Source organism: Fusarium oxysporum, chromosome VI (genome assembly GCF_013085055.1).
Source record: "Fusarium oxysporum Fo47 chromosome VI, complete sequence".
NCBI classification, from domain to species: Eukaryota; Fungi; Ascomycota; class Sordariomycetes; order Hypocreales; family Nectriaceae; genus Fusarium; species Fusarium oxysporum.
In genome coordinates this window covers 79,697-103,435 of record NC_072845.1, presented here as the reverse complement: position 1 = coordinate 103,435, position 23,739 = coordinate 79,697, and the positions used below count along the sequence as shown (strand labels likewise).

At 45.8% G+C, this 23,739-nt stretch overlaps 13 protein-coding genes across 13 annotated transcripts; 5 read left to right on the top strand and 8 right to left on the bottom strand.

Moving 5' to 3' along the window:
• Window positions 1–18: 18 nt before the first annotated feature.
• Window positions 19–935, bottom strand: FOBCDRAFT_138150 (uncharacterized protein; the record flags this gene model as incomplete). The annotated part of the gene is made up of 3 exons (XM_054704870.2): window positions 19–77; window positions 136–703; window positions 882–935. 3 exons carry the CDS (start codon window positions 933–935, stop codon window positions 19–21), a joined length of 681 nt encoding a protein of 226 aa, XP_054560845.2.
• Window positions 936–2,401: 1,466 nt separating this feature from the next.
• FOBCDRAFT_202459 (uncharacterized protein) lies at window positions 2,402–3,373 on the top strand (the record flags this gene model as incomplete). Its single annotated transcript, XM_054704869.1, has 1 exon — window positions 2,402–3,373. The coding sequence occupies one exon, from the start codon at window positions 2,402–2,404 to the stop codon at window positions 3,371–3,373; it is 972 nt and encodes a 323-aa protein (XP_054560844.1).
• A 1,300-nt stretch (window positions 3,374–4,673) lies between these two features.
• Window positions 4,674–5,426, top strand: FOBCDRAFT_136344 (uncharacterized protein; the record flags this gene model as incomplete). Its single annotated transcript, XM_059607952.1, has 3 exons — window positions 4,674–4,782; window positions 4,829–5,058; window positions 5,106–5,426. The coding sequence occupies 3 exons, from the start codon at window positions 4,674–4,676 to the stop codon at window positions 5,424–5,426; spliced, it is 660 nt and encodes a 219-aa protein (XP_059467293.1).
• Window positions 5,427–5,989: 563 nt separating this feature from the next.
• On the bottom strand, window positions 5,990–6,673 carry FOBCDRAFT_274929 (uncharacterized protein; the record flags this gene model as incomplete). Its single annotated transcript, XM_054704868.1, has 1 exon — window positions 5,990–6,673. One exon carries the CDS (start codon window positions 6,671–6,673, stop codon window positions 5,990–5,992), a length of 684 nt encoding a protein of 227 aa, XP_054560843.1.
• Window positions 6,674–8,823: 2,150 nt separating this feature from the next.
• Window positions 8,824–11,838, bottom strand: FOBCDRAFT_240551 (uncharacterized protein; the record flags this gene model as incomplete). Its single annotated transcript, XM_059610310.1, has 4 exons — window positions 8,824–9,697; window positions 9,833–10,199; window positions 10,272–10,442; window positions 10,884–11,838. The coding sequence occupies 4 exons, from the start codon at window positions 11,836–11,838 to the stop codon at window positions 8,824–8,826; spliced, it is 2,367 nt and encodes a 788-aa protein (XP_059465041.1).
• Window positions 11,839–12,060: 222 nt separating this feature from the next.
• Window positions 12,061–12,576, top strand: FOBCDRAFT_137714 (uncharacterized protein; the record flags this gene model as incomplete). Its single annotated transcript, XM_059607984.1, has 1 exon — window positions 12,061–12,576. The coding sequence occupies one exon, from the start codon at window positions 12,061–12,063 to the stop codon at window positions 12,574–12,576; it is 516 nt and encodes a 171-aa protein (XP_059467292.1).
• A 252-nt stretch (window positions 12,577–12,828) lies between these two features.
• Window positions 12,829–13,348, bottom strand: FOBCDRAFT_240549 (uncharacterized protein; the record flags this gene model as incomplete). Its single annotated transcript, XM_059610309.1, has 2 exons — window positions 12,829–13,015; window positions 13,062–13,348. 2 exons carry the CDS (start codon window positions 13,346–13,348, stop codon window positions 12,829–12,831), a joined length of 474 nt encoding a protein of 157 aa, XP_059465040.1.
• A 2,830-nt stretch (window positions 13,349–16,178) lies between these two features.
• FOBCDRAFT_114256 (uncharacterized protein) lies at window positions 16,179–17,186 on the top strand (the record flags this gene model as incomplete). Its single annotated transcript, XM_059607719.1, has 2 exons — window positions 16,179–16,401; window positions 16,498–17,186. Coding segments are annotated over 2 exons (912 nt in total), but the record flags the coding sequence as incomplete, so codon positions are not given.
• A 713-nt stretch (window positions 17,187–17,899) lies between these two features.
• Window positions 17,900–18,223, bottom strand: FOBCDRAFT_274925 (uncharacterized protein; the record flags this gene model as incomplete). Its single annotated transcript, XM_054704864.1, has 1 exon — window positions 17,900–18,223. The coding sequence occupies one exon, from the start codon at window positions 18,221–18,223 to the stop codon at window positions 17,900–17,902; it is 324 nt and encodes a 107-aa protein (XP_054560839.1).
• Window positions 18,224–18,659: 436 nt separating this feature from the next.
• On the bottom strand, window positions 18,660–19,785 carry FOBCDRAFT_137639 (uncharacterized protein; the record flags this gene model as incomplete). The annotated part of the gene is made up of 4 exons (XM_059607982.1): window positions 18,660–18,708; window positions 18,897–19,103; window positions 19,208–19,454; window positions 19,515–19,785. Coding segments are annotated over 4 exons (774 nt in total), but the record flags the coding sequence as incomplete, so codon positions are not given.
• Window positions 19,786–20,787: 1,002 nt separating this feature from the next.
• FOBCDRAFT_202450 (uncharacterized protein) lies at window positions 20,788–21,240 on the top strand (the record flags this gene model as incomplete). The annotated part of the gene is made up of 1 exon (XM_059609035.1): window positions 20,788–21,240. One exon carries the CDS (start codon window positions 20,788–20,790, stop codon window positions 21,238–21,240), a length of 453 nt encoding a protein of 150 aa, XP_059467291.1.
• A 543-nt stretch (window positions 21,241–21,783) lies between these two features.
• On the bottom strand, window positions 21,784–22,719 carry FOBCDRAFT_240548 (uncharacterized protein; the record flags this gene model as incomplete). The annotated part of the gene is made up of 2 exons (XM_059610308.1): window positions 21,784–21,848; window positions 21,990–22,719. The coding sequence occupies 2 exons, from the start codon at window positions 22,717–22,719 to the stop codon at window positions 21,784–21,786; spliced, it is 795 nt and encodes a 264-aa protein (XP_059467290.1).
• A 357-nt stretch (window positions 22,720–23,076) lies between these two features.
• On the bottom strand, window positions 23,077–23,495 carry FOBCDRAFT_100556 (uncharacterized protein; the record flags this gene model as incomplete). The annotated part of the gene is made up of 2 exons (XM_054704862.2): window positions 23,077–23,243; window positions 23,294–23,495. Coding segments are annotated over 2 exons (369 nt in total), but the record flags the coding sequence as incomplete, so codon positions are not given.
• Between the last annotated feature and the right edge of the window lie 244 nt (window positions 23,496–23,739).

Sequence of the window (23,739 nt, the reverse complement as noted above, 5' to 3'; positions counted from 1 at the left end):
TAAAAAGTCTTCTAGGTATTAATTTAAATGAATTATATATATATCTTTACTTACATCAGGTCGATTAGTATTTAAATCTGCCATAACAAAGCTCAGTCAGCTAATTATCATTCGACTATATATCACGATACTTACCAGACACGAACTGACCATAATGAGGATTCTGCGCAAGCTCGGCATCCTTTTGCAAAGCTTCGAGGAGATCATATACTTTAGATGGCCACAGTTTTGGCGGCCGGCTATCAACAAAGGTAACCAAGCATGAGAAAATATCATTGCGCATATTATGCACAAGCCATGAGTTAGGCGAGAACGTAAGTGCCCAGGTAACTATTGCGTTCGGGCTTAGTTTTCGAAGTCTTTTGCATCGATGCTCAAAGTTCTTGGCTCGCTTTTGCCAAAGGCTTTGAGACTGGAGCGAACTACCAGGACCATTGAATATTGCTTTGATACTCCGACGAAAGCTTGAAGGTACTAGGACTTCTTCTTTGGCAATGACTTTGGATGTAGCAGCTGCTACTTTGAATCGTAGCCCTGCACTGGCCTCCCAGGCATATTTTGACTCTGCTTTGGACAGTAGTGTGACACCAATTCCTTCCAGCTTCTCACCTAGTCTAATAAGCTCACCTAATTCGCCTTCGTTGCATTGGGTCGGATCAAAATCAATAACCAGATCGGTAAGCGTTCGCGCCGAAACGGCAACCTGGTCCAATATAGATGTAGTCATTAAGTCTGATTAAAGGTCCTTGAAACGACATTAACTTATTCAATATATAACCACAACCAGAAGGGATATACTTGGCATAAATACACATTTAACCCGCCGTTCAAATTGTACAGGTAACCAATCGATCAATGTCCTGTGCTCAGGGATCCGAAACCTGTTCCAGTTGCTTCCGTTTATGCTCGAGGACCAGGGTACCGTTTTCATTCATTTTTCCACGTCAATTCCCCCACGGGCAATGGTCCAAAAACCGCACCCTTGCTAAGATTGGAGTGTTATTGGCTTCAAGGAAAGAGGTAATTTCCTCCGTGCCGGTAAGTCCGGCTCTGCTACAACTAACAAGCTGATCCCTCGGCCTATTTGAACCTTGTGGCTAGACTTAGCTAATTTTGGTAGGTGAAAGTTGAAACAGATGGTTCTGCTGCGGATGCCTCCACTGTGCAGAATCACACTAGCAGTTCAGAGCTGTGGCCAGAAGTCTATCTATGCCCAGATAAGTTTAGTGCACTGGCAACCCGTACTCAATCAATTAAACAATTCACTACTGAATCGACAATCTGAAGCAATTACCACAAAATTCATTTCTTAAACAAAGACTGTTATCTTTTCCTCCTCTACTTCAATAATTTTCCTTATGAGTTTTTGTGCCTGCTCACGGCCTTCATCTATAATTTGCCTGGCAATCTTGGGTCGATTGGATAACAAGAGAGACAAGAGCACAGAGTTACCAACGAGTGATATAAAGAGGACAAAACTCAAAAGACCAACAAGTGTTTGGCACCAAACTACCTCGCGCCAAAGACTAGCTGATTGAAGGCGAGGCAGCCAGGCCAGGACAATGGAGATGACCCTTCCGCTAAAACACGTCGAAAGAACTTCCAGCAAAAAGAGCGCGAAGTCAGCGCAACGGCGGACCTTGGGTGAAAACAAAACGTTCACACTACAGTACGGAAGTGTAAACCAAATTGTCCACGGAAGGTAAAGCGAGAGAAAACCCAGATAAGCTCTAGCCTCCTTAATCAGGCTAATCTGGACCACGCTACCGCCCAGAGGGGAAATCTGATTATCGATGTCCCAAGTAAAGTACCAGGTACCAATTGGGATACCTAGAAAGATAAGAGCCAAGAAGACCATTTGAACAAAAAGAGCAATGGCTCGAAGGGTTAACTCAAGCAGAGTGTATTGTATATCCAAAACCTTCATTGCGGCAGACGGTTTAAGCAAAACGCTTAGGGAAGTGAGCTTGTAGTTGCTGTGAATCTTCCTGGTGCCAGAAAGGAATTGGCTCAATGAAATCACAAATGACCTTTATTAACCCATGGGCTAATTCGTAAACATGTGAAACCAAATTCCATCCGCAAGGGTGCCAAAACCTGCCACCTAGAGCAAGGGTGCCAAAACCTGCACCCGGAGCAGGGGTGCCATAACCTGCACTGGAAGGGAGTGCTAAAACCCCGCACCTGTATGGGTGTAACGCTGTGGCAATGGTACTAGGAACGAAACCATGTAAGCTTTGTTGGATGTTTGAGTAGTGAAGTAATGAAGATAATTGTGTGTTAAACCACAATCTTTAATATATAGCATAATAGACCCAGATTCTTATCTCCTTAACTAACCTAGGTCAGATTACTGTGCATTCTAGATTGACTGACTTTGTTTCTTTCCTATCTCACGACTATGGCGACTTTCTCACAGTGTTTGGCTTATTTTCCTATCCTGGATTGTTTGCTGTCCTACCTCTCAGCAACGGATTCTTCTATTGTACTCGGCCTTATCGGAGTTCTCTATACCAACGACAATAACGCATACAAAAGATATGTCGATGTTTTTAGAGACATCCCTGAGTATGCCAGTTGGATCAAGCAGATGTTGTCAAAAGGTCACACAGTATTGCTTGTAGGAAAGGACCTGGAGGCACTTGAGTTGTCTTACAAGTACCCTCTCTGGTACTGGAGAGAACACTCTCGCAGTGAGGTGAGAAGCTTGTGGCTCGTTGCTCTCACCACAAAAATGCGAAAGGATAGCCTAAGGAAGACAGATGCAATTCCTGCCATGGACGAGAGTGGTGATATTTTCGAAATTCCCGTGTTTGACGAGGGCTATCTGAAGTATAGTCACATTGGAGGGGGTTGTTCAAATGCGCTCTGCTACCCATTCACGTTATCAATGTCCTACAACATGCCATTACCTCTGCCATGGCTCGACTGTGCCTACGACATGATGCAGAAGCGATCCTGGTACACGATCTCACGAGATAGCGATTCAAATATTGATCTCGTCTATCTTCCTAATTACTGCGCTCAGGATATACTTTTCGACGAAGCGACGGAAGCCTCCATGCCGTACTTCACAGCCATATTTGGCTGTCCGATACCCTTCAGCGAACCAATTGCTATCCCGTACATCAACCTAAGAGATGGAAAGGTCCGAGTCAGTCTCACTGATCCGTACATAGGTCAGGGGATAGAGTTTCCAGTGGATATAGAGTGGACTGGCGAGGATTGGAGTGAAGAATCGGATATGAACAGCTTTGTTTTTGCCTTTTATCAACCTCGAGTTCATAGACAAACTATGGGGATCTGCCGGTACAGCTTTATGGCTATAGAACTGGAAGGTCTTGATCCCGACGTTAATAGCATCGAGACTTAAACTCCCGAGGACAACTCTAAATAGCAATGATGTTATATAAGGTTAGGGTAGACAATATAGTAATAGCCGAAATCAGAAGAAGCCTTGGTACTCTAGAGACAGTTTCTAAGCATGGAATAACTTCAGCTCGTCTACTACGTCGCTTTTGAAGCTGTTGCGAATGTTATTTAATTCGTGTCCAAGGAAGACAGATAAATCAGTCGCCATAGGGTAAGGGTAATCTCCAGTATTGCAGGCCGGAGATGCAAATTCTCCAACATGTCATCAGGACTAAAACTCATGCCGTATCAAGGCCCTTCCAATGGCTACCTGTAAAACCTGTTTAAGGCCGCAATAGGAAGCAACACACAGAGCATTGCCTCCTTCCTCGAAGTCAAGTTGGACACCTAAGTCGATGACCAACAGATCTGTGGATTCTTTTCTAGAAATCATAAAATGGTTTTTTTTGAAGCACAGTTGGCCAATATTGACGTTGAGAGTTTGCAGTAATTCTTCGATTCTTTCGTTATCATCGTCATCAGCAGCTTCATGGGTGGGTGTCACTTCTAAGTCCTCCAGTCTAGTCACTATTCACCTTCTCGAAAAAACGCAGATAGGCTCACGATAGTATAGGTCATGTCTTTGCTAGACATCGTGTTGTAGTGTCCCGCCTTTTTACGCCTTCGCAGATGCTCCTGGGTATCACCAGTCACGGTCTCGTTATTACGCCAGAAAGGTTCTGTGACTGACAGAGCTGTATTAAAGTTAAGGGCTCTGACATTCAGTTCCAGGTGGTAGAGTTAGGTTAAGTATACTTCAAAAGATAAGCAGAGGAGGTTAAGAAAAGGACCAAAGAAGGAGATAAAAAAGAATTGGTGAGAAACCTGCTATAATAAATAGGGGTCCTCATCACGTGAGGATGGATATCTTCTTAGTAGAGTTTGGGGGTTAAGCCATCACAATACTGTACTAGCACAATATAGACGCATTAGGTCCTGCTACACCAGCTATAGATAATCTATACTCGGAAATGTTTTATAGAAAGCTAAGGTGGCCTCTGATTTTGTCCGGAACTATAAAGGTTTTACGTAGCACTTTTCTCCGTCTAAACAAGCCGTGCTTGCTGTAGGCGCATGCAGGGGTACAGAAGCCGCACCTGATAATGGAGGGGCCGAAAATTGACAATAGCGCCAGGTTCACATATAAGAATCAGTTTGCGAAAACAGATCCTAGCTTTAGGCGAAGCATAAAGACCAAATAAGAGCCATTGTGATGGCAACTCGAAAGGCTCGTTGTATCCATTTGTAGCCTGGATAGGACAATGACCCAATTTTCGTCCTTTTTGGAGATGGCGACTACAAGGAGGCAGAGCAATGCAGAAAGAGAAAAATGGAGGACTAAATGCTGCGAGGCGTTATGCAGTCACATAAGTGAGGTTCAAAAGGTACCGTGTAGTGTGTAGACTAACTCTCACAGATTCAAGGTTAAGTCTTAGCCTTGAGCCATCCCAAGTCAGGCTGCTACCTGTTCGAGAAGATCCATATCGTTGGTCTATCGTCCCTGGTAAGGAGTACCTGTTTGAAAAGAACCTCAGCGACCAGTCCACCAAGATATATAAAGATCTTTATCAGGGGATCAACAAGGACTTCAAAGCCACGAAACCGCCTCCATCACTATTAGACAAGCTGCCGCAAAGAGACAATGCTGTAAGACCTATTAGATCTGCTCATCTTTCATATATTGACATGAATAGAGCACACCTCATCAAACAACTATCCGAGTCACATCACAGATCAATGAATTGCAGGTGCAGAAGGATTATGCCCTTCAGAGAATAAAACTACTAGAAAGTCAGCTCCAGGAGGAGTTAAAACGCAGGGTAGGTCTGGAAGAGAAGCTCCAGGTAGCACATGAAAGACAACAGTGCTTAATGAGAGAGCTGCAAAAGGCAGAAAGACGAGAAACATACTTTCGGAATGCAGCACTTGACTATTCCCAGGAGATAGCGAAGGTTGCACCGGCTTTAAGGAAGTTAACTGAGAAGACGTATTTCACAGACGATGGATTTATTTGATAGCTCTATGAAAACCTGCTCAGGAATTGAGCTGGTGTTAGTAGATGACGAGAAGAGATTGACACCTGACAGACCAGGGTCCGGTTTTGATATCGCATCTTAGCGTTATTGCATGAGCACTAATTAAAGTTATTTAAATAAAATCCCATTGTCGCACATATGTTACTGCTGTTGTTCTGGTTAAACATATCACTATGAGCAACGATTTAAGCCACTTAACACGAGACATATTGCAAATATTAGACGACATGATACCACAAGACACTTCCAAGACGACCAAAAGCCTGACGATTGAGATTGGGTTATTGAAAGAAGACATCGAGAAACAGAATGCCCGGCTTTTGGCATCTAGAGCTCTTCTTGAGGAAATCATGGACATCATTCGAATCACTACCAAAACAGCAGAGCTATTCAAGAGACAAAACATAAATGCGGAGAGTGTCTGGGCTAGCTTCTGGGGCATTCTAAAGGAGTGCGATGAAGCAATTTTTGAAATGGATTCAGTTGGTTCCCGCGATATTTAGCTAGCTGTAAGCGCCATAGTCCTCTTATGTTGTTAAGAATCAGTTAACTATCGAGGCATTTCCATTCCGGCGTAGAGCGTCCAGCATTTCTCTGATGAACTCTGTAATTTGAAGGTTCCTTGCGGTCTGTGAAGCCTGCCACTTCTGCAGTTCCTCCATCTTGGTCTCAAGTTTGGTGATTCTAGCCTCGAGAGATTGTGGGCTGGCATGATCCTGGCTGGGCTGACCAGAATCAACTACTATTTCTCGTTCTTCCTCGACGTACGTGACACCCCCATCTGTCAACTGGCCGCTGCTCAGAATTCGATTCTCATCTTCTGTATAGTCTTCGAAGGTAGAAAGTTCCATCGGGAGGTCTATTCCGGGATCAGACAGAAGTGTGCCGGAATTTCCAGTCCCCAGCACCGGAGGAAAGTCGAGTTCGGTGCTGACATGATCGTCATAAACGTGATCGGCTATACCAAGTGTGATTCCCTCAGTATCTACCATATTCAGCTGATCTATGTAGGACAGATCAAAGTTGTCCGAAAAGCCTTGCAGGAAATTAAGACCTTCCTCGTAAAGTCCGAGGGGGTCAAAAGCCCCATCGGATGCGGGTTGTTCGGTGGTGGTTGTCGTCCACGGCGAGTCAGTGGGGGCAGGATCTGCAAGAAACGTAGGGCTAGAAGACGCTAAGATAAAAGCTTCGCAACTCTGCGCGAACGAACTGTCGCTAAAACTCATGGTTAATGTAGAGCTGTAAAACCAGATACAACGGCAAGAAAGTCATGCGAATCTGCATTTGCTTCTGAGGCCTTTTGACCTTAGGCCAGGTGGCGCATGCGTTCGACCGAAAGACATAACTTTTCACAGCCAACAGCTTCCCTCCTTGATCTTGTTGGTTTTGAGTCTGTTGGTTCAGCAAATTGTTGATCCAAAGCCAACAGGTTAATGATAAAAGAGAGCATGGGTACATATTGTGATCCCATGCAGCTGTTTTCTGTACCCCTAGCAGATTCCAAACATTGAAATGTGATGACTACTGTCAATTTGGTGTCATTGGCAAGGTGCTCAACGACGACAAACTTGTTTAATTGGTGGTACCAACTGATCAGGAACATCAGACTTTGGTGCTTCCCCTAGAATTTCACCAAGACGTGATCAATATCGAACCCCTTGTTCAAATGCCAACCAACACAATAAAATACACTAATAGAACATGACCGGCAAGCTCGGGGCCGTTTTCTGCCACCCTGGTCGCTCACCACCGGGAATAGAATCGGCATCAAGAACCGCTGCCAACAAAGAACATGGCTTGTAGATTGCATCTGACCACGTAATATATAGTTGAAGAACTGCTTGTCGTTTACAGCCAACTTTACAACCAGAAACTTACCCTTATCTACCCTTTCATATCCTTCACGACTCACTTTGCAATGGTATAGTACTTCTTATAATGGAAGAAGAGAAGAAGCATTCGAATTGACCATTGATAGGAGTATCAGCACCAACTGGTCACCGTCCCTGAGAACTCCATAGTGAGAACTTGGCAACAGCCAGCGCCTGTGCAGCAGCAATCGTCACACCCGGCTTGCTTTGTGTCTCGACTGGCAGGGGAGCTTCTCCTTTCGCGTACTGATAACATGAATTTACGTCATATGAGTACTCAGTTACAACAGGATGTTGGTAGTTGGCGGCAAGAGTATGAAAAACTTCTTGTGGAGTACTGGAAGATATCCGAACACAACGCTGCTCTTTTGGGTCAGGTTTCACGGCTGAAAGAGCAACTCCGGGCGACTAGATCTAAACGAGGCAACAACAGAGGTCGCCGCGACGACGGCATTGTCTCGATGCCCATTCCGGCAGGAAGCAGTGATATCGATGGTTCGAATGAGCAGGAAGCTGTTGGTGATCAGTGAAGTGAGGTCAGTGCGCGCTAAGCTGTATTCATAGTTCGCGTAAAGTTTAACAAGAATCGTTTTGGTTGATGACCCTTGCCTCCACGTCTCGTGTTCACTTCTACCTTGCATTATGCAAGGTTCATAAAGCTGATCCCTGCAAGGTGGATTCCGTGCCTTGCTTTAACCCGCAGTACATCGCGGAGAACAGAAATCCGAGGTTCAATACCTGTTATAACCTTGTATATTTAAAGTTTGTCTTCAATCAGGCGTCCGCCATGTACTGCGAAGCATTGACTCGTTCGTTTGCGACTGGTGGAGGTGCCGTTTCTAGCACCTTCCCTGCTCGCGATGATGTAATTCCTCGGACAGGATCGGATTTGACCCGACATGCATAAACCATTTAAACTCTTCGACATGGACTTGTTCTTATCCTCACCCTGCATAGAGCTACTACTACTGCATTGTTGAAGTTGTATAATTACTCCGCAATGTCTCATCCAAAGGTCACTCGGCGCAAAAGGCGCACTGAGACATTAAAAAACAAAATGAAGCAATACTCACATATTTTCAACGTTAATATTACCGTCATTATGCAAGACAGGTCGACTTTGCAAAACCAAACTTTCACATTCTCACCTGATCACGGCTGGGCAACCGTAAGTGCAACAGGACAGGCTCTTAGCGTTAGCTAATCCAGGTATCGTAGACCCCAAGTCACTCAACTAACTCCCCAGATCGACCTGAGATAGTCACTTGGCCAGAAGGTCAAAATTTTGTTGAGCGATTAAAGCAGCGATTTGAGCAGCTCAACGTTGAGTGCCCCCCTTGAAAAAGCTCGGAGAATTTCTTAGCCCTCCAGTGCCAGTTGTCTCCACCCTTTGTCATTCTCTAGAGCCACAGCATAGAATAGTGGGAGATATCGTTGCAAGAATTTAGCATGATGAACCTTTATAAATATATCCACATTGTCCTCCTTTCATTTCCCTCCCTCTGCTAAGAAGACAAACATGCTATACAAAGTCTCCTTCGCTTAGAAGGTCGACTGCAAGTCAATTCCCGCACTCTCTTCTTGTGGGTTCGCATCCCAAAAACAGCAGTTGTAGATCCTCTCTCAATGAGATTCGTGATATCATATGGTGACCCACTAATTGGAAAGGCGCGTAAGCTACCCTCTTCCTTCAGTTCGATCAGCAGGGATTGACCTGTCATAAATTCAAGGTGCTGCTGAATATTGCCATGCTCGTCTGTTTCTATTATCGATCGACAAGACTTTCCGTTGATATATACTTTTGACCGGCGTAGCTTCTTGGCTATCTTTGGTAACGCTGCGTCTCTACCTTTTCGAGTGCAGAGTATACTACCCTTGACATAAAGGTTCGACCCGGTCTTTTGAGGCAAAGCGGTTAGTTCAAAGTAGAATAGAGTCGCGAATAGGTGGTAGGCGATTTCTGGCACAGCTCCGAGTAGTATATCGTCCCGGTACACCATGGATACGAGTACAGGCATTGATGTAGTGTCGTCAATAGCGGGAGGATTTGTGATAGTGAGGTCCAGCCTGTACCTGCCACAATTCCTACCGGCGTTGAGATTGGCACTTGTGGCATCGTCCCAAATCCTTTGTCCTTGCATTATAGACATGTACGCGCGTTTGAGTCGCAGAATCCAGCTGTCAGTGATAAACCTTGACTCTTCGTCTCTTAAGGGAGCATTTGGTGACGTTCCGGTCCCTACATTCAAGACGAGGTCTGGCTGCGCGTTGCCATTCCACGCCGCAAACTCCGCTAACGCGATCATAAGGGGGTTGTTTGCTAAAACCCCCGCATCCTGAAATGTCCCGAGACCGGCAAGATATTTTGCTCGTTGGTATCTAAAAGTAATATTAGATTCAGCCTAGCCTTCAAATGTGAGCGCATCACTAACAATGGTGCAGCTGAGGCACTTCTTCCGCTGCTAAAGAATTAGCCAGTACTTTTTGTAGCTTCTGCGGTTAGCCACAGCTTACACTTCCCATGTCTTGATATTTTCTGCCTCTGTCATAACCCTATAACCTCGTGTCTCTTGCTTTGAGCTGTTGTAGTTCGTGAAAAGGCAAAGAGAAGAAGGGTATTTGATAGTGGCAGCCGGAATGCCAATTTTGGCTCCTATTCTCTGCGCATACGCTGCTTCAGTAAAGGCCTTTTCACCAAACACGCTCTTCAGCGCAATCTCAATGTCGGTTTCGGAGTACAATGAGTCGGAAAGAATGGCCCGGATCCAATTCATGCCAGGTACGGCTGCTGTTGTTGGAGGACGGAAAGCAAATTTTGCCAGCTTCTGAAATTCAACTCCACATCGTTCTACCGACCATCCATTGGCGAACATTGCGAGTACTATTAAAGCTCCTAGTGGCAGTCAGTTAGTATGGTTCCGCGCGCCGGAGTTGTTTAATCATGGTAACATACCTGCGCTTACACCGTATGCCATTGTGAAGAACTCTTGTATCGGTATAGGGAGATCAAGCTGTTGTTGGACCTGACCTAGGATGGCAGGAGGTATTATTCCACGAACGCCACCCCCATCAATACACAATATTGAGTGGCCGGCTGTAGGCGGCCGAATACGTACCATCAAGTCTACAACATCGCCATCAAGCAAACAATGCTTGAGGGAAAAAAGATAAGGGTCAGCTGGTTCCGATACGCCGAACATCTGAACGCAAGTTTCACAGATCCAATGGCCACATGATAGTTTGTGCCTCGGAATCTGTGTAAGACAGGAGAAACAAGTTCTGTAGCTTTTGATGTTGGCCCAGCGATCCGAGTGATCGATCAGCACAGATTTGTGTATGCATTTTGACGACTCGCCTTGTTTAAGGCGGTTGAACAAACAGGAAAATCCGTGCACAATTGAAGTCGAAAGCCCGCTTGGCAAAAGATGTCCTTCATTTCGATCGACGGCAGTCGCCTGCTTGCAGGCCTCCGTACAGATATCTCTATATAAGCTTTGAAAGACATCTTCGGGGTTGAACGCTTCAATATTTAGCATAAGTTCTTGAACTATCTTCAGGAACTTACAATGCATATCAGGAAGATAATGGTCACAAAACAAACTAGACGCAATTATGGGAGAAGCAAAGGAGATGAGATCTTTCGGCGAGGGTATATGACTCATGAATTGGACAAGATGGTCTGCTAGCTCAGTTGAAACTGGAATATCGCGCCGAGCACTGCGAATGAGATCGATGGGTTGGTGGTACAGGGTACCTGCTGACTCAAAAGCCCTTTCAAACAATGCGTTCGTATGCTCGACAGACAACAGCAGTCCGGATTCTCGGCGTCGCTGTCCAACCACAGCGAGATGCTCGCGGAAGCGAGCCTGAATCAGTGCAGAAGAACTTGAATCAGCGGTTGGAAGAAACCAAGAGTCAGTGAAGTAGACGTCCAATGAATTAGAAGTCAGCGCCGTGATTGTTGAGGTAAAGAGGCGCTCTGCTACAGCCGCAGCATCTGGCCGCAGCAAGTGTTTCTCACAGAGAAGAACCATCAATGATGGCTTCCAGAGGGGACCATTCTGAGATGGCCAAGTGGCGATCCAGCGCGCAACCTTGGTCAGGTCTGAAGGTCCATATGAATAGAAGCAAAAGATATCCACAAATGGATACAATAGGCGGGAGAACAGGAGCCCATGAGACTGGGTATCAGACATTTCTCGCGACAGCGAGATTTCTGAAACTGATGAGCAACACCCAAACATTCTTTGGGAGTTACGAACAGGCATAGTAGCGTTGGCGATCAGCACAGGCTCCTCATTTTCCGCTCCTGTATCAATATCCAAGCGAAGTCTACCAGCATATTGCCGACGTTTCTTAAGAAGGTTTTTCTGATGGCTGCCAAAGATGACATTGAGGCTCGGACATGGAATTTCAGGTTGAAATGAAGAAGTAAGCCGTTGCAGTCTCCCCGAATGATGGACTGATGGAACTTCCTGGGTAGAAACCCATAACCAATGGCTACAGTTACACCTGGCCATCTCGTTTGCGTGTTGGAGCGTTTTGTGACTTAATCTGGCAGGAGAAGCCTTAGACAATATGTACGCGAGAGAGATGACCCAGGCCCGGTCCTGTTTTGAACACCGCTGTCTCTAGGGCTTTGGTAACCCAGGACACGAAACACGCACCCATGGGTCTCCTGCCACAATACATAAAGGCATTAGCAAGCCATTAAGATTATTATCAATGTTACTTTCAACAAGATGGACATAGAATCTGGCATAAAATCGCATACTTGCGGTATTTGTCATCGCCCTCGGTCAGATGAGTTCCATCGCCGTCACCCTGCTGGCCAGGGTTATCCTCGCACCCATTCCATCTGTCGCCGTTGTCGTCAGGAACAGCGTGGAGTTACAAATAAATTCCATGAGCGACCGGTTTGCCAGACAACACGTAAGAGTAAACCCGTGCGCCGAAGTGTCATTGTTGCAGTCAAGACCATCTGTCGTGCTCTCATGAGTGGCAACGGTCTCGATATCCACGTTCACCACCATCACTGGCACCATAGTAATGGGGACGATGGCGTCACGAAAGAGCAGAAAAGGCTCCGTCCAGGATCGATAGAAAATACTGGAGAGCGACGAATGCAGGTTGCTGAGCTTGCTGATGGCCCGGCGCCATTACCATGTGAGCTGCCTGCATATCAAGAAGTGACCTACGGTCCATCGCAATCAGAACAGAAGCCAGCATTCAGATTTCATGTTACAGAGTACATTTAGTTAGATGAGTTATATTTTATCACGATAAGTATTAAAGTTGCGCATTTGTTCCCGAGAAGCCACTAGAGACATTCATCAAGCTATACAGTATAGATCAGGATCAGATTCGCCCGGAGTCATATCAAAGATAGCTACAGCGTAAGCACATATAACAGGAAATAAATATATCTAAGTATGATATACCAGATATCTAGGGAACTACTAGGGGACAGCTCAATCGCAAGTATTGTGGTTTCCAGCACGATGTTGAATCTAATGTTGCTTGAGAAGCCGCAAAAACCAGAATTGATACAAAAGCAGCATCAAGCCCATAAAAAGGCTACAGAAACCAGCAACGCTAACTGTTACTATGGCCGCCACCGACCAATCACCGTCTTGAGCGGTGTACACATTTGTGAGGCCGGTTAAAAGAGCCATTAATGCGTTAAGTAATCCAGGGCTCTGATATATCAGCACATGTTTGTTCAGCTGCAGGACATACTGACAGAAAGATTCGATAGACAAGCCAGAACCAATTGTGCTTGAGGTTCCACCAAGCCCAAAGAATACCTAGAATGCCGACAATGCAAGACAAGCTTCCAATGTATAGCAAAGGTACATTGCGGACAGCACGCTGGATGACACGCCCAGCCTGATTGTGATCCAAAAGTCTGCTCCGACTGATAGACGTAAATGTTCCGGGAAATACAATAAAGCCTGCAAGTAAAAGCCAGTTGGAAATTGAAGCAAGAAAGTTCCAACGAAGAGGTACTTCATGCGACTCCACAACCATTCTTTCGTAGCTTGAAAGGGGTTCAGCCGGAAGGGGTACCTGAGCAGCCTTCAAGGCAACATCTTCAAGTTCTTCAGTTTTGCTCCGAGTAGTATCCATTTCGATTGAGATGGGATGTTCGCATGGAAGTATTTTCATCGACGTCGCCATTACAGGGCAAATACGTGAGCTTTTATGTTCTTCTCATGGAGTGTCTGGTTTCGGCACCCCTCGTGACCTATGTTGCTAGCTGCTGCCTGTCGACAGGGGTAGGCGTGCCGGTTTTGCGATTGATACATCTATTACCATATACAACCCCCCTTTCGACAGCCCCACCCTTTCGTCAAGCAAAAAAAAAATAGCACCACCAAAATTCGTCAACTTCACTTATACGAAATTTGGCCAGAATAAATAGCTACCTAAAAGAAGCTTCTTTTATTGATTATATAAATGAGTGGAGATAATTATTTTGACCTGTTGAGGATGTGTTGGGCACGCGATAGATCCAAGTCATGCTATTGAAATATTTTGAATATGGTCACTAACCTCCTCACCGCTCTTTCTCGTGATTTTTGATCTTTACCCTCGACAACAGCAGAAAAATGCCTAAATCACGACTTAAATGGGAATATACAGAGGACGATATGGCTGACGCCATATTGGACATTACCGATCATGGTTTTTCACCCCCTCAAGCGGCCCAGAGAAGAGGAGTGCCCCGAACGACCCTCATCGATAGACTTAACGGCCGTGGGGCCGCTGAAGACCAGATCCAGCCTCGCCGACGTTTGTCCAAGAGCCAAGAAGATAGGCTCGCTTTCTGGATACTCCGTCAGGAGTCTTTGGGCTATGCTCCGTCCCACAGTCAGATCCGCGCTTGCGTCATGGGCCTGCTGAGACAGCAGGGCGAACATCCCGACTTAGGACGTAACTGGGTGATCAAGTTTATCAATCGCCGCGCAGACCTAAAGACCAAGATGGGTAGACGTCAAGAAGCTAAAAGGTTCGACTCTTTCACACCTAGAGCGGTTCATTGGTACTTTGATATCCGGGATGGCCAGTATGGCTGGATCAAGCCTGAAAACACCGTCAACGTTGATGAAGGCGGTATTATGACTGGTTTCGGCAAGTATTCACCTCTATTACTTGTCGGTGCTTGCATTTTGACCGACTAATTCTCTTCATTCAGGCCTAGATAGCTTAGTTGTTGGAAGCGCGGACCCGAAGCGCAAGGCCTTCCTCAAGGGACCACAGACTCGGAATTGGACTTCATTCATCGAAGCTGTCACTGCTGACGGCCGCGCTTTAGTTCCTGGCATAATCTTCAAGGGGAAGGAACTGCAGAAACAATGGTTCCTTGACGAGTTCAAGCAGATAGCAGACTGGTATTACATAACTTCGCCCAACGGGTGGACTAATGACCACATAGGCATTGAATGGCTTGAAAGAGTTTATCTGCCCCAGACTACACCTGCCGACGAGTCAGACGCGAGACTGATCATCTTAGATGGTCACGGAAGCCATGCAACAGTATGTCCTCCATTTTCCCCATCTCACGATCAGTGCTGAGTGGTGGAAGGATGAATGGATGGCCACGTGTTTTTTAAACAATGTTTATTGCTGCTATCTACCAGCACACTGCTCTCATGGACTCCAACCACTAGACAATGGAGTCTTCAACGCGTTAAAGGCTGCATATCGAAGAGAGCTGGAAAGGTTCGCCTCGTTGACTGATTCCGCTCCGATGGACAAGGTCAATTTCATCAGGGCCTACGCCAAGGCTCGCCGAGTTGGAATGACTAAGAAGAACATACTGTCAGGCTGGAGGGTCACTGGCAACTGGCCGATTTCGCGTTCCAAAGCGCTGCGACACCCTGAAATCCAACGAGACAGGCCAAACAGCGACCCAAGAGTGACTCCTGAACCTAGGCCGTATCTTGGCTCGGACGATACTCCACAGACGAGCCGTCAAATTCGAGATCTTGGGCTGAACAAAACACCAAAGACGCGGAGACGGTACAACGTGATAGCCAAGGGCTTTGAGGCTCAACAACAGACAGTAGCGGCGCATACGCAGAGGATTGCCAGCCTAGAGGAAGAATTGGCTCGGCTGAAGAGAGGGAAGAAGAGGAAGGCGGTACCGAATCCTAACAGGCGTTTTATGACTCTCGGGGAGACTTTAGCTGTTGGAGAAGCCATACCTGAAGGGGAGACTCAAAACGAGTCTGTCGTGGTGGAATCTGTCTGTTCAGACGAGCGAGAGTCAGAATCAGAGGCTAGCTCGGTCATTGAAGTGAGAGAGGAAGCCGTACCTCAGCAACGAACCACGCGGTCAGGACGGCTTATTAAAAGACCTAAATTGTAATAGAGATAGTTGTTCGCTATTGTGAGATGAGATATTTTGCACATGTCCCTCATTTTGGCCGAGTTGTTTATAAGTGAAGTTGTCCATTTTTGGTGGTGCTATTTTTTTTTCGCTTGACGAAAGGGTGGGGCTGTCGAAAGGGGGGTTGTATATGGTATGAAGTATGCTTAATGGACGCTCCTTTTCTAATTGACCAACTCCTGGCTGTCAACTGCCATTATGGATTCTACGGATATCTATGGTATCTTCATGGGAAGCGTCATCCTTTTTCTGCTCATCTCTTCGTTATCTTATTCCATTGCTCAAGTAGTATACAACCACATCCGTCGTTTCTTTCTCCGTCAAATCTATTTTTCCCTCCTGCCCCGGTGGCTTGGTGGATGTCTTCGAGTGTCAAGATACTGCGGATTGCTGATGATTATTTATGTCAACGCCAATGTATGCCTGCTTGTCGTTGATATGAAAGATGGCTCTGACTTCACACGAAGACTTGGAAGAGCTGCGTTGATAAACCTCGTCCCTCTTTGTGCGGGTGGCCGATTCAACCAAATCGCACATGTTCTTTCAAGTCGGCCAGATAACTATCTCACTTTGCATAAATGCATCGGTCTGGTTTTCATCATTGAAGCTTCTCTACACTCCATTCTCTCATGGCTGCGTGGCGATATTGATCTCAGAAGTTGGCCAGATAAAGCTGGTTTAGTTGTGAGTGGATTACATATCCTGTACCAAGTGGATGGTTTTTCCAAACCCTTGGCTCTTAGAAGCTTTAGTGGTACTAACGATTTGAAGGCTGCCAGCTCAGTTGGTGCACTCGTATTATTGTCAATTCCTGTTCTATGGAAATGGATGTACGAGCCTTTATCAATATTACACCTCGCTCTTTCAGCCACAATGATCACTAGTCTCTGGTTTCATCTACCATCAGCAAGCATAACACAGATCCCTAGGCTCTACCTTATTCTCGCAATATCGATCTTTGCGTTGATCAAGTTAATATTCTTTTTAAAACTCCTTTTTCTCAACGTCTCAACCGAACTTATTTCTACCGCTACTATTCAGCAGGTTGGGGAGAATGGCATAGAAGTCCGGGTGACTATGCCGCGACCCTTAAGGTTTCGTGCCGGCCAGTTCGTGTTCTTAAGTATTCCACGACTTGCCTTGTTCCAATATCATCCTTTCCAAGTGGCCTGGGAGTACCTAAGTGACAAAAGTGATGGCGGACGACAGGTAATTGTGATTATCATCCAGCCTCGTCATGGTTTCACTAGTCGACTTCGTCTGGCGGTTCCTTTCAAAAGATACACAGCCCTTGTAGAAGGGCCATACGGAAACCCTACCAAACTTGATCAATACGGAACTGTTTTACTCTTCGCTACAGGGATTGGCATTGCGGGGCAACTGCCATATATGAATGAGCAACTACGATTGTATAGAGAATGGCGAACGAAAACCCGGAGACATGTGCTGTATTGGGAAATTGATGCCGAAGGTTTGGTCTCCTATGTTAAGGCTGATTCAAAACTTACACTCTGTAGAATATAGGTACTGGGTAAACGAATGGATCAACGAGATCCTGTCATGGAATATCGATTACGTTAGTATCACCTAGCCAGGTCGTTGACTGCAAGTCATATTAATCTTATCACAGGACATCCAATTATACATACGAGGAAGGTTTCTGGCCAAAGACGCTGAGAGAGGTATATCTGTGAAGAAAGGAGAAAAGCTTAAGCGACTTACATTGAACTATGACACGATGGATCCACAGAGCCTTCTAGGGGATGAGATACGAAGACGCAAGAGTGGAAGCCGTATGCTAGTGTCTCGTATGCACCTCCCTGCAAAAGCCTTGATGAAGCTGACATCTTTAGTTTGCACGGACCCTATCACGGCTCAAGCAGTGACTAAAATTGTTCGTCCATTGCTTGGAGACGATCTTGACTTGGTAGAGCTGGACTTTTGTCCTTGGCCAGAGTCAAGACGCCGTAAGTCGTCACCGACAGAAGAAAAAATATAAGATCGCCGCAACAGAGAAATGAATTAGGCTCTTTTTGTGTCCTAAGTATTTCCAGTTCTTTCAAATTCATCTATCGAGCTCTGGTAGCCCAATATAATCGTTCAACTGTCTATTGTAATCAGATAACCCTTGGGGGCCTTAAAGTGATAAAATTTTAAATATATATAACCTTTAGCAGACATGATCCTTATTTTGCCAAGTCTAATTGACCTCCTTCGATCTGTTGTAGTCCTTTATGAAAAGCAATAACGGCTAGCTGTAGCCGGTCAATGACATATTCAACCTCTTCACAAAGGTATTCACCCAGCCGTCGGACATCTTGTAGGTAAGCGACTTCTGCACGGAGACGCCCAACTTCACGTGTTCTTTCCAAGATGGTCTCTTCGGGGGATTGTTGGTCAAAATTCTTGGTCGCTTCAAGTTTGTCCCGAGTAGCATCTAGCGAAACAGACTCGCCGTGAGCGTTTGCTATCTCTCTGTCGATTGGGCGCGGACTAGCAGGTCGATCCATGTTACCACGATTGAAGATGGGTATCAGCCTAGGAAGTAATGCCACCTTCATCCATTAATTATTTATTCATGGATATTAGCGTCACACGGCATGGGCTTGATGGATGAAAGTGGCACCCCTGTATTCGGTAGTACCAGGGTGCGCATTTCAGTCTTACCAGGGTATATGTTTTTGATCTCGTGAGCAAAGCGTATCTTGGGAGCAATACTTAGGGTGCCATTGCCTAGAACGTATAATGTGTGGTAGCTAGAGCTTTCGGAGTCCTTATGTGCACAACACCTTGGAATCGCGTGGACATTCTCACTTATTTATTCCCTACCAATATGGATCCCCTTCGTTAGTACAAACCGTTCCAACTTGTACAAGAGGACTAATAGTCGCAGTGGATTTTGTGGTTCATGACACAATCCTTCAATTATATAGAGGATTTGATGTTCTAGCTGCATTGCTCGCTGTCATAGCTGCAATAGTAATGCCGCTCGACACTATTCCAGATCAGCAAAGAAGCATTTTTAGCAATTTGGCAACAGGATTCCTAGGTACTGCTATTATCTCAAGCATTATCGCCTTAGCCTTTAATCAGATGGTGCTATTGAAATTCCAGGCCCATGGTCGCTTGGACAGCAATCAGCTGTGGATCCCAACGGGGTTAGTTGATGTCAGCATTGCTCACCTGATGTCTGGATTGATAGCCTGGTCTATCGACAGATATCCTCTATGGGTTACTGCTCTACTTGGGGGTGAGGCGCTCATTCTCTTGCTGGGCGCGATGGTGCTGTCATCCAGAATGAGGGCGGGCATGTCAGGAATACAAGAACAAACTCTGAGCGAGAAATTAATAGTATAAAGAGACAGACCGCTTCTGAAGAACATGCAATAACTATTTTAATATAATTAGATTCCCATATATCTTCTGCTAGATTGCTTTCTGTATGCGCTGCAATATCCTCTCTTAATAGTCATAGGTGCCTCCGTAAGATTTACTGATGGATGTCGGATAAATGTTTAATAAAAGTCTCAACTTGCAGGAACCTCTTCTTATTGGAACATATTGGGCAATAGTAGATTTCCTTGGGCCCGCCAATCTTGAAGTCTTCGGGACCTGACGAAATTGCATCGATCGATTTTGTCGCAAGTTGGCGCAGGATACGATCTGAGAGAGGCTGTGGCCATCGAGAGGCAACCTGCATTATTCCTGGCAGCTGCGTATGTCTAGGCATCTGCTGTATATCTATACCTGTATATATGCCTTTTATTTCTGATGAGCTGCTAGGAATACCAGTTCCCTTACTGAGCTTGTCCACAGTTGCTGAGCACTGGGGTGATTGTTCCAGCGTCCTCGGAATCTCAGGTATTTTGTCTGGAAGGATGCGCTCAACGGAGCTCCTCTCCCCGGCCGCCAGAGAATGCGGAGAAGTCCGGATTATATGGGTTCTGTTGGGAGGCGACTTGGTAGTTGTCAGCGTAATGCTAGGGTTGATTGTGGGGAAGCTCGATGTTGTGAGCCTTGTTGTGCTTCTAGATGTAAGTCTAGCGGCATCTGCTTGAGCTTCGCTCTGTTCATCTATGGGCCAAGGTTAATGATTCACACATAAAGGTAAACAGCAGGAAGACTATACCTAATTTTAATCCCCAACTTCTCAAGTCCCAAAGACTTTCTGCTTCAACCCACTGCGTGTCAAAACTTTCTGGGGAATTGGGATCTGATACATAGTATGCAATAGGGAACTTGCGCTGATGGGAAAATGGCTCGCCATCCCCAAATCCGTCTCGCCACTGGAACTCGCTGGAGTCCAGATCATAAGTCACACAGTTTGGAGTGTTTTTGGAAAGACCCAGAGTATCAATAGTCCCTAAGATACCAACGCGATGTAAGTCATTTAGAGGAAGCAGGAGCGCTGCAAGCCAACGACAAGACTGCGTATGGCATATTAGGTAAAGATTCCCAGCCTCAAGGTAAGGTGCCTCCTTCAAGGCGTTCTTGTTCTGCTTATCCAATCCTATAGCAGGTTGAATCTTCAGCTGGTTAATGTAACGTTGTGTATTGGCTAAATCCTTCAGCTGTGGGGATCTCTTAGTTCGGGGTTGACTGTAGCGACGCCTTCGCGCATATGGCGATTGCTCTTGGGGCGACGTAGAGCGCTTCCTCTTTGATGCTACATTGAGAGAGTCTTTGGTAGCTTGCTCCATAGGTTTCTCATTCTTCCCTTCTGGAGTGGTTCTAGGTATAACGTTCATTATACTTGGAAGAGCTAGTAATGATGAAGAGGGTAAAAGGCAGAAAAATATGTCAAGATGGTTGGACAAGATGAAAGGGCCAGTTGATGGCGGGTCGCCGACACTTTATACCTGAACCGAGATGCTGAGCTAAGCACCTTGTCTGGGACCGCACCCACCATGCCACGTCTGAGGTGCAGGTTTCGAACCCCTACATTATTGAGTAGCCAAAATCAGATCCCAGCAATTGTTTGGCGCGACACATGTAGGGTCCTTCAGGACGTTTTCCTGCCCGTCAGATATATAATCTGACCTTGGTTACCAAACCCTCAGTTCGACAAGCCACCATGTTATTCCTTCCCACCTTTCTCGTTCTTGCACTTTCCAAAGATACGCGAGCTCAACTGGCACCGAGAGAAGTTGTCGATATAACTATCGAAGCGGGTGACTTAGTCGGTACTGGTGTAATCGAGTTCAAGTCGCCCGGCCAAGAAAGTGAGAGAGCCTCTATATCAGCTTCTACAAGCAGCGATACTCTATGCACCTCAACAGCGACATGTCAGACAAGCGTATCTACTACCTCTTTAAGCCAGGACAAGTCGCCTATGCCAACTTCATTTACTGTTCCTTTTCCTCTCATCCCTACTACTAGCTACTCATTCTTGAATGGCTCTACAAGAGCCACACCAACTCCGAGACCCAGTGCTCCTGTAGTATCCGATGCAATGACCCTTCGTCAAGCAGCTTATGCTTACCTTGTCAGCTTAGCTTTGATGGAATGCTTTTTCTTCTTCTTTTAGTTTAGTGGCAGGACCATACTCTTAGATAGTTCTCGTTATAGTCAAATCATTTATTCAAGGCACTTATGTCGGCTACCTTTATCACATAACCGATTCAAAGAAGCTTTGATGAGAGAGTCATTATCTTGCACAATGCACAGCGATACAGTATGCACCCAAGTATCCGGATAACGATTGACATCCTCATAACCGGACTCTTTGGCGCCTATGGCAAGTATCTTGTTGTAATTAATGAGGCTGATTGAACCATCAGAAACGCTTCGCAAGTGCGTCTCGACATCGCTTTTCTCGCTCTTTGTAGTCTACTATGGCAGGACCATAGTCATAGATAGTTCTCATTGTAGTAGAATCATTCATTCCATACTATTACCATTTCAAATTGATGCTGTCATAAACACCTCCATTTCTCACATCACATTGTGCACTTAATATCTCCCAAATCACTTCTTTCAATCTATGAAAATAGCAAATAAACTACATATTGAACCTGAGCTTAAGGTGCCGAGGGACCTGCCCTGTAACCTTTCCCCTGAACCTTAGTACCTACCCCTCTCCAAGTAACTTAGATTCCATGTAGTCTTGGTATCTCTTGCGATCCTCCCTGTCTTCTGCCATAGCCAGTACAAGAGTTTCCATTGCAGCGATCAGCCGCTCTGGACCGCTTGCGATTTGAGGCTGAGCGCCAGAGGATCTCGTCTGAGGCGCCCTTCTGGTAGCAGCCTCTTCATATCCAATTGACCCCATGTTACCATGAAATGGTAGAGCCTTGGGTAAATGGCTATCGATCTCATAATATTTGATTCTGGGTGCTGGAAAAATAAGGGGTCGGGCACGCAGGTGATTATAAGGATCCGGGTAAGGTGTATAGGCCCATGGTGGCTCCACGCCGACCTCTTTATAGAACTTTTCTATCTGAGAATCGGCATCTTTCACCAACTTCCGCAGAGCCGTTCTATGGATAATTTTTGCTTTTGAAGGATCGCTGTCTTGTTTCAATGCGATCTGTATCCAGGTGTCGGGAAATCTGCCTTCGGAGGGCTTGCCTGACTTCTTGGCGCCGATGCATAGGATTCCATCATATGTGGCTGGAGTGATGGAAGGGTTTGAGCCGGTAACGGCGTCAATATGTGTGGAGACATCATTCCCATCGCCTTTGTAGTAGTTTAGAGCTTTAGTTGAAATCTCGTGGCCGAGATCCCCTAGTGAAAAGACCCCAAAAATCGATGCTCCGGGGGACTGAATGAAAAATATGACGTCGTCAGTCAAATATTGCTTCTGGAATCTGTTCCATCGCCGCGACGATCGGTAACCGAGTATTATGCCTTCATTGTTATCAGCATCCAACATATCTGTAACTGGGTTGGTTTCTTCCTCAGCGCCTTTAGCATCCGTCATATTTGCATCCGAGCCGTCTTCCTCGTTGGAGGGAGGGTCGCTTTGGTATATTTCATCCAGCTTTTCACGAATGGCTTGTACCATAACTTCTGACCAATTTCTTGGCCATTGAAAGATTCGCTGTCCGCAAGTATTCTCACATTGGCCCTTGAAAACCGAAAGCTGCTTCTCAGCTTCTTTCGCGCCCTGCGTTTCCCGAATCTGGATCACGTGTACCTGCGCCTCTTTTAATCCCTGTAAAACATCTCTGTCTACCTGGTAATAGTCCCCAGAAATCCCGGCCACAGCGTTTAGATTCCTGATCTTGTTGTTGGCTTTTCGGATTCCGTCGTTAAATACTGGCAGGCCCTTTGTAAAGTCTGAAAAATATATCTGGATGTGTTTAGAAACCTTTTCATGGACTTTCTTCACTGCATCAGGAACATCAGGTATGGGCACACCATCGTCCCCAGGGTCTGATTCTTCATCATCTTCGGGTTCTGTATCACCTGTTGCGAATGCCCCAGGCCCGAAGACGCCCTTGTGTTCTTTGAAGATTTGAGACCCTGTAGGCGGCTGATATCGTTCCTGATTCTTATTAAGTAGCTTATCTGCAGCATCATTGACCTCTGTTGCGTGTCTCAGTAATAAATAAAGGATGAGGTTCGGCACCACTCACCTTTGGCACATTTCTGGGCTTCTTTATCCTTATTCTTGTCTGGATGTACCAAGTACAGAATTCTACGTTTCCGCTGTCTAAGCTCAGGAAGCGTGATCGCCTCGTCTATACCTAACACGTCGTATTCATTACCTCCTGCTGCTAGAACGTTAAGTATACGTTCTATTTCTTCGCGTGCCTCCCTTTTTGGCGCTTCTCTCTTCTGTATACACAAGTCAAATGCATGCTCAACGAAGAACTCAATGACTTCTTTTTTGCCAATCTCTTGGGCAATGGCGGTTGTGTTTGGTCTCTTTCCTTGGGTTATCTTGTTGGAAACGATGTTGCTGATCGTCGCAATCTGCTTTTCTGAGCTGAGAATGTCACGGTAAGTCTCAACATCTCCCGCAGCTGCATCTTTTAACTCATTTTCCATCCAGGAATTAACAATTTCTTTACGAGCCGCA